The sequence below is a fragment of the Sprattus sprattus genome (assembly GCF_963457725.1).
Source record: "Sprattus sprattus genome assembly, chromosome: 5".
Lineage (NCBI taxonomy): Eukaryota > Metazoa > Chordata > Actinopteri > Clupeiformes > Clupeidae > Sprattus > Sprattus sprattus.
The window spans coordinates 34,413,564-34,427,833 of NC_137924.1; the positions used below are offsets into that span (position 1 = coordinate 34,413,564).

At 39.9% G+C, this 14,270-nt stretch overlaps 1 protein-coding gene across 2 annotated transcripts; it reads left to right on the forward strand.

Moving 5' to 3' along the window:
- The first annotated feature begins 73 nt into the window (after window positions 1–73).
- On the forward strand, window positions 74–4,736 carry LOC308365943 (insulin-like growth factor-binding protein 3 receptor). Of its 2 annotated transcripts, none has more exons than XM_080839580.1 (7): window positions 74–204; window positions 750–913; window positions 2,002–2,239; window positions 2,420–2,564; window positions 2,749–2,896; window positions 3,230–3,370; window positions 3,606–4,736. In XM_080839580.1, exons 2-7 carry the CDS (start codon window positions 755–757, stop codon window positions 3,612–3,614), a joined length of 840 nt encoding a protein of 279 aa, XP_080695706.1. In that variant the 5' UTR covers window positions 74–204; window positions 750–754; the 3' UTR covers window positions 3,615–4,736. The 2 variants fall into 2 exon arrangements, with proteins under 2 accessions (XP_080695706.1, XP_080695705.1); XM_080839579.1 differs by having other exon boundaries at window positions 3,634–4,736.
- Window positions 4,737–14,270: the final 9,534 nt, after the last annotated feature.

The following is a 14,270-nucleotide window of genomic DNA, read 5'->3' on the forward strand; positions in this document are numbered from 1 at the left end:
AATTATTCCTCAGTCTCTTTCGCACCGATTGAACGTGACGTAGTGTTAGTTTATAAGCATAGCCATTTGAAGAGGAATAACCAGTTATTGTCTGGTGCAACTTGCAACACTTCGGCGCCTGAAATATGTTCTCAGTTAAACTCCCAAGTGAAAGTTTTAGGAAAGATCCTCGACCGTGTATGGACTAACCATCTTGCCCACATGGTATGCAATGTTAACAAATCCGAAATTGTCAACTGAATGATGTTTGCCTTGTTTAACATTATGTCATTTTCATATTTACTACTGGCTTTGTGTGTTTCTCCACACTCGAAAATATTGTATATTTTATATTAGGCCTACTGTTTACTACTACTAATAATCTGCATTATTCTGTTCTGACAGTAAGCATTAGTTTTACGAATCGGCACAGTGACAAGCGTACATTTAGCGGCTCCACCCTCTGCCTCCTGAATAGGCAAGTTAAGTTCGGCAGTACGGTTTGTACCGTATGTGTTCAAAGTCTGACGACCTCTTCACCTGACGTATAGATTAATGCCCAGGAGCGCTGTGCTAGTGTTTATCATGTAGTCAACACAGCACTAAGTCACTGCAAGATCTAGCGTCACCATACTAGGATCCCGTCTTTACTGAATCACAGAATCTTACTAAACCTTTTTGAATCACGTCGACCTATTATTGATTTCGCAGTTTTCAATTGTGAATTCGTGACTTATAGTCTGTTTTGTGTACTACTTGTGATATTCCAGTGAGCATGGGCAAGTGGCATCCCCTCAGCAACCTACGGAGCTACCTGGAACACCATCCCCCTGTAGTTATATTTTTCCTGTGTATGCTCATGCTGTCTTTGACCTTCATTGGGGTTGGCTTCTATACTCAGACCCACGATGTGAGGAACCCAGACGTGACTCCTGTGAGTGATCCCTACATATCCATTACAGACTGTCTTCTGAAATACTGTATATTGTCACATTTCACTACAATGTAAACAACTTGTTTGCTAGTTGAGAATCAATACATTTAAACATATATCTGAACATTTGTGGAGCACTATGCTCATGAACAGCACCTATTTCAATTGAGTTTACTGAGGTCCAGTTTACCTGTATGTATCTGTGATTAGTATTTTTAAGAACAATTTTAATGCAAATTTCATACAACACATCGCGTGTGGGAAGAATGTCTAAGACCACCAGATGATATGGACACATTGTTATTGCTGTAAACGAATCACAAAAGAGTCGTGACAAGCAAGTACACACTAAGAAAGTGCAGGAATAGCCCTTAAAAGGTGCAGGTGCTTGCCGCTCCAGCTGTACCCTAACAGGGTACAAGTACTGAACCTTTATCATAGGTAAAATGTTCTACCTTCCTTTGCACCTTTTGAACATTTCTGCACCCCTAGTGACGAAAATATACCTTTATGTCCTGGTACAAAAATGTACCCATTGGAAAGGTACTACGTTTGTACCTAATGAGGTACAGCTGGAGTGATATGTCATTTTGTATCTTTGAGGCAAAACACACACGTAAATCCAGAGACGAAAACATTTACATTTATTCACCTACATTTATTTAAAAAAGTACCAAGTAACAACTGCCTTCAAAAACAACCATTATGGGGGAAGTTTGAAGTCATCCTACTAGACAGGAAAAGACAGAACAATCGTTTCAAACGGCCCTTGATGTTTCGCTGTCCTGTTAGACACCCTGCTGAGAAAGAATTTCAGCCCGTTTCGAACGCACTCTAGGGTTTAATTTGAGTTAAGTTTGATTTTAGTGACCTGTGGTTTGTGCATATCCACTCCAGATACATGAGAAAACACGTCTTGTATGTCTCATATTCCAAATATGGACCGATTGTGCTCTCTATCTGTGGCGTCTTAAGAAGTATCTAATCAAAATATCTCCAGATACACACCTTTTTCCCAGTGTGATCAATGCTTAGCTGCACCTTGGGGTACAGAAATAATACCTCTTTCTCTGTGTGTACTGTTGCAGGACTGGAACCAGTTTCTGGCATCCATAGCCAGTCTGCAGTTCTGTCTGCCTCTAAATGGAAGTGTTGACGGGGAGCTGGCCTCTCTGCCAATGGAGAAGGGTAATGGACAGATAGAAAACTCTGTGGGCATTGTCCAGCGGTCTCTGTTGGTGCCATTGGTGTTCAAAGGGAACACAGCAGGAGAAACACCTAGCGTCTTCAGTACAGCATTGCTGGGGAGCCAAGTGGGCCTCAAAGGTAAGGTGTAAAGTCAGTTGGGGTGCGGGAGGGGGGGTGATGGTAATAAAGATGACAAAAGTTACTTGACAAATGCTTTGGGATATCTCTCTGGGGCATGACTCTTCTTCTGTGCCAAATGTCTTCAAACTAATTTTATCTATGTCAACGAATATGTGAAATATTTGTGTTCAATTTCAGGAACAGCTGGGATAGAAGCATTCAACATGAGCCTGATCTTTTATCCTCAGACGCAAACCACTGTGCCCAAACAGGACAGTTCCTCTGTGGCGTCACAAACCTGCCTTCAACTCACAGCTCCAAAATCCATGCTGCCTCAAACCCCGTAACTGTCTACACATTACCAGTATTCAAACCAATACCTTAGTGTAGGAAGAACATTGATGGAATAGCTACAGGTAGCTTATGGCTTTCCACTCTGAAAGGATAATTACTAGGAGAGTATGTTCTACCTATAGAGGGCTGACTGAAGCAGGTTACGGTCTGACACACTGCGCTTGTTTTCTCAGGAGTCCACCTGATTGTCCACTCAAACAGGATATGGGCCGTGGCCATTCGAACGTCAGGGTTTTTACAAAGGAGAATGACCCATCTTTGGTCCACTGCCTCAAACTGGACTATACCCCTGATGATAGTTTGACTGCCTTTCTCTCTCAGGTTCATATCTCATCTTATCCAGATATGCTGTTTTTCTTAAGATATGAAAATGTTCTCTTAATTAGATTTTTACAAATGTATTACTCTTACATTGCAAAATCTACAGCAATGGAGAAAACATTGATGTGTTATTTGTGTTTGATTTTGCATTTAAGTATTAATATGAATGAGACCCCTACTAATATTTAATCCCTGCTGTGGTGATTGGTTACAAATGAAAAGGTGGGGCTTAGGGTGAAGTTTAATGCTTCATGGCGCATTGCTCCACCACTGTACATCAACAGTTGCTCCCCAGCACAATGAGGGCCAGTCTTAGATGCCTTTCTTTTGCAGGAGGACATAAACTTGGTAGGGAAACATTTGACGTGGGCCAGTGCTACTCTGTTGCTCATATGCGGACTGCTCTGCTTCGGTGCCAGTCTGGCCTGCTGTAGGTCACGGCGCTATCATGGAAATGATCTTGGTCTACATAAGGTAAAGCAGAATAGGTTATAAATATGTAAATTATTATATTGCTGCAAACATCTTATTAAAGTCTGATATAAATGTAAATTACGTATAAACATGACTTATACTTGAGAACGTCAAACTGTGGAATGACATACAAAGTATTGTCTGTGATTATGACTTATGAATATGAGGAAATGTGTACCTTTTCTGTGCAAGTGACTCTCATGAAAGCCCATGCATGAATATAATGTGTTCACAGGATATGTAATATGGGTTTTGATTCCCAGGAGCCACTACTGGAGTCCTGACTCCACTTATGTGCACAGAATTTGGACACATCATCCAAGATATGGAGTTCATTCCTTAAAAGAACAACAATGAGGAAGATGGATGATGAAACTGAAAACGAAATTCCACCTAGGGAAATTCCAAATGTCTGTTTACCATTCCATGGCATTTTGCCAACATCAGTCTAAGGGGCAACACAAGTTTGGGACCATCTGGACCACATTTTAACAGAATTGAGAGGTCCAGCACTGAGACCATGTGGGTGTTCTTGCCTGTTCTGGTTGTCATGTACTGCAGAAAGAGAAATCTAATGTCGGAACTAGTATCTTCACTGATTTCAGTGAAAAAAAAAAAGACTACCAGTGAAATAAGCCTTACCTGACAGAAAACTTTAAAAAATGCACATAAATGTGTGTGTGTTTAAATGTAATGGACCATTTGTGATTACTGTTGTTTTCTGTTTAAAACTTGGTATGTGTTGTTATGTAGTTTTGTTAATCGTTTGTTTAAACTAATTTAAAATAAAGATATAATCTAAAGGGGATCTTAATCAGGTCAAAAACACAGTGTGGAGCTCTGCTGGACCTGCGAAAGCAGGGAAGACCACACTACAATGCTGTAGCTTATCTCTATGTTTGCAGCCTTTTCTCATGGGAACCATTATGCTTCTGATTAAGTGTCTGATGACATGGGGCGAGGCTATTGAAGGCCTTGAGGCTCCAAGCCAAAGGTAGGAGTAAGTGTAAACAATACCACAGTACTTCTTGAAATGAATGTTGGAAAACAACTTTGTTGTAAAACTTGAAATTTCGACTTACTTAAGACTGGTGGTTTTGATAAGAGTTTGGTACGTAATACATGGCATTGTGTTATGAATTCCACATGGTATGTGGTTTTGCATTTCATTTTGTCCTTTCATAGTGGTTACAAATAATAGGCAAATACTGGGTTTAAGAAGCCAATGTATAATAGGGAACACAACTGCTAGTGCCATAATATTCTGAGTTCTTATCTAAGGTACCTTATGTCGATCTGTGTCCTTAACTTTTGTAAATTGTGGTTTTCCAAGGACTGCAATGGTGTGCATTAGTACAAATAAATAAATAAGAACTGAATAACCAAAGACATATATCCCTAATGCCTACATCTGATACACTACTATAGAAGTACCAGATGTCCTAAATGCAAAACTTGTATGTTGAATTACCTGAATTGAATAAAAACATATGGCAATAACAATGTAGGATTTTTTTTCGGCACAACAATTTGACATACATTGCAAAAAAAACAGCATTTTTAAAGCATGCTCTATGAACACTGGGCCTCATTCTGGAACGCAGTTAAGAACAAGTTAGGATGACATTTCTTCTGAATTTGTTACGGGACAAATCTGGCATTCATGGAAGTTTTCTCATCTGGGACTCGTTCCTAACTTAGACTAGAATTGAAGAACGCTAAATAGCAGTCGTAAATCGGCTGAATTTGTGAGAAATCGTTGGTGATTGCCTTCACATCAATTCTATAACGAATTTAAATAATTATAATGATAATAAATACGAGAATATTTGTATCACTAACAATTACGTTTCACATTTATAGTCATGATTGTACGAGGCATTGTGATGTCTTAAAATAATTAGTTGGAGCACAGCTGAGAACACTTCGGATGTGTAGGGACCCATTTCCAGACGTTCATGACTCGGGCGGAGATTTTTTCTTACGTTGGTCTTTCGAAGTTCGGAAGAAGATATTAAAGAAGACACATAAGACAATGTTCGAAAATGAGGCCCAATAACAATAAAGACTTATTCTATTCTATTGGGTTGACCCCATGAACTTAAGGTAAACTGCGATCTGGAAGGCACCATCTGCCAAACCATGGTGGATACTGGGTCAACCATCACCCTTGTCTTCCCCGGGACTTGCCAAGGACGGATAGATCAAGACTGCAGGACTGGTTGGCCACCATGCGCCTCATCTCCACTGTCCCTGAGGATCAAGCACAGATGAGCAGCAAGAAGTTGATGCAGGTGACCGCCTCGGGTCTAGCAGTCCACCTTCCGTTCTGGCTGGCGATTATTCAGGATCCATGCACCTGGACTAGACCTGCTGGCCAAGTGGTGAGCTGCAGTGGATGTGTCTGGAGCTAAGATAATTCTGGCCACTAAAGCCGTGGCTCACCAGTCATTTCATTCCAGTCACTGAACTTTTTTTCGAGGTGATGGCTGGACTGGACTGAACTGGTCTCCCTCAGCAATTCATGTCTTTCTCTGATGCTTAGTGTTGGGGGACAGCCTGTCTGGGTGGTGTGGTGCAACTTCCATTTCTTCTTATGGATCCAGTGGTGCAGAATAAACATTTTGGGCACTTTGTAGGGTTGACTCAATGTGACCCCCTTTCAATGTGACCCCCTTTCAATGTGTTACTTTAAAGAAAAACAAGTTTGTTTAATGTCTGCACCAAGCTGTTCGAATCTACTGCCATGCTACGTACGCACCTGCTTGACAACAAACAAATGAGATGCACAAAACTCATCACCAAGTAACAAAAAACTCAGGGCTGTGACCTGATAAAATCAAGAGTTGTACTCCGGTGTACCCAATCCTGGCCCTGTTAATGGGAAATAAACATGGTGGCTCAGAACATGATTCCAGAAATTCCAAACTTCAGGTGAAAACGTGTAACTGTTGCAGGGTTTTGGAGGTAAGACCAGAGGCTGCTCTGTTTGAATGGAATCCTATGTGAAAAGTGGCTCAGTATCCTGAACAAGTTCCTATTTTGTGAAAACAATCGGTTGGACTACCTTTATGATGACCTTTTCCTCAAATGCCAATAACGACTGTAAGCCACTATTCATCACTCCACAGCCCACTACATCCTGTTACTCATCAAGTTTCACTGCAACACAACCGGTATTTTAAGGGCGTGATGGATTGTAACAATTAAGTAAGAAGAAATATAGCAAATCATTTAATTAGTTCAAGGGGTTTTAGTCACACACACTGCAACGGTTTAAGATGAGTGAGAAGGGGAGGGTCATTAGACAGCCTTCTGATTGGTTGGAGTTAGATTACAGGGGGTCATTTTATTGGGTGAGGAGTTCAACCACTCCTGAGGAAGATGGGAGTGTCTGTTTATGTTTTTAAATATGAGCCCGCGAACGCAGCTCTGCAGAATTGCTGCCGGTGGTATTTCTCTAATTGTGGCTTAAAGATCTGCAATTAAATCGCACTGAAACCAGCATTTGTAATCCATCTTCTTATTGTGAATTAGTTTATAATACTAAGAATTGGCCACAAAATATTGGTGACCCCGACGTGATAGCAAAAAGATTGAAAACTGTGAGTTTCAGCCTTGATTCAACTTTGTCCGAGAGGCCTCGTATAAAAAAGTAAGTGAATTCTGCTTATTAATGGATGTAAGTTGAGTCGGAACTGAACTCTCTTCTGTTAGTCTTTGCTAAAACGAACACAGATTGGATTGTAGATGGGAAGTTTCAGTGGGGTTGTAGTTTTTTATTCTTGGGTTTGTTTTGTTTGACGGTAAAAAGGGAAAGTAATAGGCCTACAGCCACGGAGGCTGGTAGTAAGTCCTAAGCCAGGAAGGCTAAATCTCACGGGAGATAGGATTTTATTTTTTATTACCTAAGCGTTGTGTGAGTGTGTGACTGCGAGGGTTGAAAAAGGAACGTTTGTTTGGGATTTGTGTGATAGGGATATTTCACTGTTATGAGATAATTAAAGATCTCTGTAAAAAGCAGTGCTTAAAACGCAGTATAGGAATTGCTGCAATAGTGTGCACGTGTATGAATGAGAGTTAATTGTATTCCTAGCTTGCAGTTAAGATCTAGCAGCCTACTCGTGTGGATGACGAACGCTGTGAAAATCTTTCTGGTAATTATATTAATATCACATCGCCATATTTTGCATTTAACTTGATAAACTTACTGAAGGGATTCAGGAGCCAAGTCATTTTGAATTGTTATTAGAATATTTTGACAGTATATGAACGCAACGAGATTTCAGTTCATTCCAGGTAAAAATCTGGGTGGATGGCTAGTTGTAATGAGCTTGTAAATTGCCGTTGTAATCCTTATTGAAACCATAGAACACAGTTCGGGTTAATTCGTCTTGTTTATGGGTAGGAATTGGTTGATTTCGTGATTATTCAGGACGAAGGCTTGAATTTGTGGTATTAAAACACGAGCGACGTACTGTTTAACGTGTTTATTATTCTAATACATTGATATTAGTACCGGCGACGCATATTGACACTTTGTAGACACGAAGGAGATTTGTGTTGTTGGATTATAACAATACTAAGGCTGGCTTTCATTGTTTGGTGAGGAGGTAAGCATTTTGTATACACGTGGGTTTTAAAAACGGAGACTATAGACTTGTATTGTAGGCTGAAGGCTTAAAAAGTTGGAATTTGTGGACGATTTGGTTGGGTTAGGAAACGTGGTAACAAGAGATAATTTAATTGGGCAAAGTTAAGGTTAAAATTCATACCATAGAGTATACATAGATGTGAGAAATAAGGGGGATTCTATTAATTGTTAGTGAACAGAAATTACTCCTTTGTTGTCGACACAAGGGTGAAACGAGGGGGAGAAGGTTTTTGCTTGCTGTGTGTTCAACTTGGGTTGCTGAAAGTTGAGGTTAGGTATCGTTTGAAACATGGCTCCATTGACTGTGGAACAAAAGGCTGTACTGAGGAAGGAGGTATCTGAAGGATTGCTAGTGGGGGAAGGTGAAAGGAGTGTTTTGTTTTTAGGAGACAGTGATGGGCAGGAAGATGACTTGTTTTTTGGCCAGGTGGCTCAAGGTGTTAAGAATGCTAATTCAGTGGGGGAACTTCCTGTGTTGGCAGGGGTGTTGGATGAAGGTGTGAAATGTGACCAAATGCTTGCAGGGTATCAAGAAGTTTTTAAACTTGGATTTCGAATGGGTTATAATGCACAAAGGGAAGAGAGAATGGTTGTTGAGAGTAAGTTTATGCAATTAAAACGTTCTTTGATGCAACAGGAGATGGGGGATCCGAGTGATTGTAAGCCTCAGATGGGTAACCCTAGTGGCTTTGTTCCTGTGCATGATGAGTCATTGTTAAATTCAGGTTTAATTCAGTTTGATGGGAGAGAGAAACAACACCAGGTTATTGATTTGAAAGAACCCATTTCATCTGAAGTTAAACAGATTTATTGGATAGGTTTATTTGGCTTAGAATGGGAAGAAAGGATTTGGAATGAGTGGGGACCTGTTATTTATAAGTGGCATGGGAGTCTCAGAAATCCTTGTGTTCAAATACATTGTGCTGTTATGGTAAAGAATGTTATGGGTACAGGAGGGAATGATGAGTACGATGAGAAATGGAGAGAGGCATTATATGGAAGGACGGTGGTTTGGCTAAAGGTTAAGTGTATAGTTGTGGGACCTGAAGGCGTGGCAGCATTGGTAAGATTGGACCCATCGTTGTACACTTTAGCCCGTGATGTTGGAAACATAACACCACACGTTACACTTAAAGTGGGTCTTGGGTTTAAGGAGAGCGATGTTGGTAAAATGATGAAGAGAGCCATTGCCAGCATGTGGCTGCCTTTGTATGGATTAGGGAATGGTGACGTGAAAGTGTCACAGGATAACACCTTAATGCAAATCAGACATTCAGGTCGCTTAACGGGGGAGCCTCAAGAAGTCAGAGTGATTGAGTGAGAGAGTCGGGGGAGTAGTATACAATGAGTGAACTTTATGGGAATCTATACTGTTTATATGATGGTTATGAAGGAATAGTTTTAGTTATTAAAATGTTAATTACATGGGTGTTGATTGAGGATTGTAGATTGGTAGAATGAAAGTAGGGGTTTATCTTAAGGTAGAGTGATTAGAATTGGATTGTGAATAGGACTTAGTGGGAATAAACAAGTAAATAATTGAATAATTGGATAAAGTATGGCTATATGAATATTGGATAATGAACTATAAGGGTTGGTGATTGCTCCTTGCTAGTGGTATGTTTTGAGTTTCACACATGGGATTATTAACAGTTTAAGAATATGAAATTAGGTTTTCTGGGGAAATACATGTTAATGATGAAAGGCATATTGGGTTGAAAAATGAATTTTATATTGGATAAATGCTGGAAGTTGGATAGTTGCAGCTAGAATACAAGAATGTGATTCTAATTACAATATAAATATTGTGGTATATAGTTAGTTAGGTTAGGGGTTCTGGTTTAAAACTGTTTGATAATGATCTGTGTTGAAATCTCTTTGTTGCAGGCCAAACAGCAGGAGAGAGAGTGAAGGAGATTAGAATATGCGAGGGCATCGGGGGTTGTAGTAGAACGCTGTGGAACTGGTTGATGAGACAGAAGGGTTATTTATAAGCAAGGATAGGAAGTATATGAAGTATGCTATGGTGTAAGAAGTTGATGTTAGAATATGAACTAGGAATAAAAGATGTAATAAATAAGGGGGTAACACATAAGATAAATCCTGAAATAACATTAAGAACAGGGAAATTAGATGTGCATTTAAAGATAGAAGAAAGTGGACAATGGGTAGACAAAGAAAGGGGGCTTGAAGAGGGTAAATGTAAAGTAAGAATGAGAAAGTGAATGTAAAGTTAAAAGAGATATAGAGAAAGAGGAATAGGAGATGTAATGTTTCGCTTAGTTTTCACATACAGATGAGAGGAGTGACAGAGAGAGAAGCTGTGCGCGAGCACGGTGGAACCTGGAACCAGGTTGTGGGATGTTCTGGAAATATCTAAGGTTGTTTTGTGAAACTATGTATGTGAAAATAACATTGTTTTAAGTGTCTTACAGGATTGGTGAAAATATCTCAAGAAAGTGGAGAGATGGTTTGTGTTTTCGTTGGTTGATGGGAAGTAGGGAAGAAATGGTTTGATTATTGATCCAGGTGTGAGTGGGGTACTTTAGTATTCGAGCCTACCAAAGTCAGCCTTTGTAATTATAATGTAACTAAGGGGGGTGTGCCTTCATGCTTTGAAAGGCCATGTGTGCATGATGTCTTGCTAAAACAGTGTCCTCAACAATTCAGTTAAAGCCAAGCTTAGTAGTAAAATGATATTCTGTACATATGTGATGACATTAGGTCAGGGGAATAGACCAAACATATTTCAAAAGGGTTAAAATGCAGGCGTGTTAAAATATGGAGTTGCTATTGTGGCCACATGGCAACTTCATACATGTTATCTGCCTTGTCTATTTACACACTTTTAGTTTTAAGTGTGTAAGGGGGGAGGATACAGAAAATTAGATTTATGGGTTTTTGGTCATTCATGTATGGGAAGTAAAATTTTGCATAATGCTACGGTTGTAGCATCTATATTGATGAATAAAGGAGTAAAGATCGACCTTGGGGCATGTTATGGGGTGTGAGTACAGGCATTACTCACTGATATGCTTCTTTATTCTTTTTATGGTTCAGGAAAACTTGATTACCTGAGCTCAGCGGTAAAATAAAGGTGAAAGCCATGGATTGGGCCGCTGAATTTCATTGTTTCCTGGATGTATTATACTGAAAGGTATAAGTGTACAGGTAGTGTACTATATATGATAAGGTATAACTAAACTAGACATTACAGAAGAGTGATGGATATATTTATATGATGGGTAAAGGTATGTCTGATGACAGAACTGAAGCCAAGAGATGGTAAGTGTCATGAGCTGTGGGAGAGAAACTGTAGCTGAACTGATGGTAGTTTATTTGAGGAACTGAAGTTATGGTAAGTAGAGAATAATTATGGATAAGATGAAATGGTTTATATTTATATGTAAGGTAACTAGGTAAACTACTGGGAAGTTTTTAAGTCTACACGGAGCAGTCATGGTGGGACACGAGAGTTAATTGAAGGAGCATGTGAGTGGATGAACTGAATGTTTGTCAGCTGCATATAACAGAGGTGTGAATGGAGAGGAAATGCAGCTGGAAGTGTGAATGTCAAGGAAGGAATGGGTGTGTGAGTGTGCCGAAGGGGGATACTGAGGAATGGTTCAGCACACTTGCAGGTAAGTATATGTTTTATGTGAAACTTTGTTTGTGGAATCTTTGTTTTAATCAAGCAGTTTGGGAATATTATAGTATAGCAATAATACATTTATGGGAAATATGCAGTAAAGTAATGCAAGCTCTGGATATTGTACAACACACTTTTGAAGTATGTCTAGGAAATATGTGAAAATAATGTGAATAGATTGTTTTTAATCTTTGAAATTATGTATACACAGGTGGACGCATATGGACTGGTCCAGTCGGGAGACTGTTTATGGGTTAGGGTTCTTAAAACCGTGGAGCCTCCAGCCAATAGGGCTGGGAGGTAGAAGGATTAATTGTGTTGTACTGTGTCAACTGTTTTGCAGAGCGTAGGTTCACTAGGCGGTTGGACGACCACGATTTAAAGGAGCTGATGCTCTATTGGGGACCATTTGGATGCAACTCGACCTGGCTGAGAGGTTGCCAAGGTCATGGATATGCTGCAGAGGATGGATGGGTCTCATCCTTGAGGGAAGGAGCCTGATGGGACATCTTCAGAGAATGCTCTCTGGCGGAATCAGATGGAAGGCCTCATCAGTGGAACTTGAAGGAGATGCTTGTTGTGGGACATCTACAACAATTCTACAACGGCGCAGAACATTCATACATATTAGGACGGATCATCTGCATAACATTGCATTCACAACTGGAGCTGAATTGTTTATTCCTATATGTTTTTAAGTTTTGTTTGTATTGGTTTAATGAAGGATATTCTATAGACTTCGTGATACTGGTGTAGTTTTTTTCTGTTTGGTTTTCAGAAAAGTAGCAGAGAGAGGACAAGGAACGCAAGGGAGCCAGTGACCTGATGCAAGGACCAGGCCATCATCATCATCGCCGTTGAGATTCATCTTACCGGTTGGACGGCAGTGACAGCAAGACATGAATGGGACTTTCATGTTATACACAACTGTATCAGAAATGAGAATAAGAGATGCATGATGTCACTCACAGCTCGCGAAAAGGGGTGTCGTCGTACGAAGACGAGGCAGCAAGAGAATTTCCCCAAGATATAAATTCGAAGATTGAAGAAAAAGGGGTTTTCGCTCTTGCCTGTGAGGTCAAGGAAATGCCATCTAGGATGTCAAGAATACCAGAAAGGACATTCATACACATAAGGACTGTTTCAAAGGCACAACACTGCATACATGACTGGATGCTTATTGTTTTGTATTGTATGTTTTTATGTGAACGTATATTGCCCACCTGAGACTGTAAACATTACTGTGTGCTCATTTAGGACTGCCCTAATGAGACTGTGGTATAGTATAGGGGGTTTTAGTTAAATTTTGTTTAGAGGGAGTGAATGGACTGTTTAAAATAATGCTAAAAATGGGTTTTGATTTATAGGAGTTCAAAGGTAATTGTTTCATCATATAGGGGATTGATAGTGTGTATTTGATAGAGTAATGAAGATTATGTTTAGTGTGTCTGGTCAGACACAAAGGGGGGAATTATGATGGATTGTAACAATTAAGTAAGAAGAAATATAGCAAATCATTTAATTAGTTCAAGGGGTTTTAGTCACACACACTGCAACGGTTTAAGATGAGTGAGAAGGGGAGGGTCATTAGACAGCCTTCTGATTGGTTGGAGTTAGATTACAGGGGGTCATTTTATTGGGTGAGGAGTTCAACCACTCCTGAGGAAGATGGGAGTGTCTGTTTATGTTTTTAAATATGAGCCCGCGAACGCAGCTCTGCAGAATTGCTGCCGGTGGTATTTCTCTAATTGTGGCTTAAAGATCTGCAATTAAATCGCACTGAAACCAGCATTTGTAATCCATCTTCTTATTGTGAATTAGTTTATAATACTAAGAATTGGCCACAAAAGGCGCACACAGAATAAACAGGCCAGCGCTTTGAGGCCTCCATGTACAGCAGGTGAACCGCTTCACCATACAAATGGCACCAACCCCAAGCTCTGCTCGGCTTGATTGTCAGTACCAAGAGCTTCTCCCCAGAACACAGTACTCACGCTCATAGACAAATATCATCAAACTTCAGAGAAAATGAATCGCAGACTTGCCTTTAAAGGCACCCAGTGCAACTTTCGAGGCTTAAAAATAAACATTCAATTTCTAGTCTTTTTTACACGTAGTAAGTTTCAATAACTCCATACCATTACATATCGACATTCAAGGAGCAAAGATGAGACGTCGTCGTGTGGTGAGAACTGATAGAAAATCGATAACAACAACAATCGCCGCCGTTTTCTTTATTTTTTGTAACCTACAATAAATACAGCAGGATTCCAGTCAATGGAAAAATGGCCTCTCCCCACCGGCGATTGTTGTTGTTTACGATTTTCTATCAGTTCTCACCACACAACGACGTCTCATCTTTGCTCCTTGAATGACTATATGTAATGGTATGGAGTTATTGAAGCTTACTACGTGTAAAAAAGACTAGAAATGGAATGTTTATTTTTCATTGAATGTTTACATAAAGTTGCACTGGGTGCCTTTAAAACTGGCAAACTGAATTTGCGAGCTTGAAAAATATAGATGGAATATTATCTGCTGAACAACGAGGATGGTATTTTAACTGGAATATTTTTGGAACTGTTTGTTACGAAAGT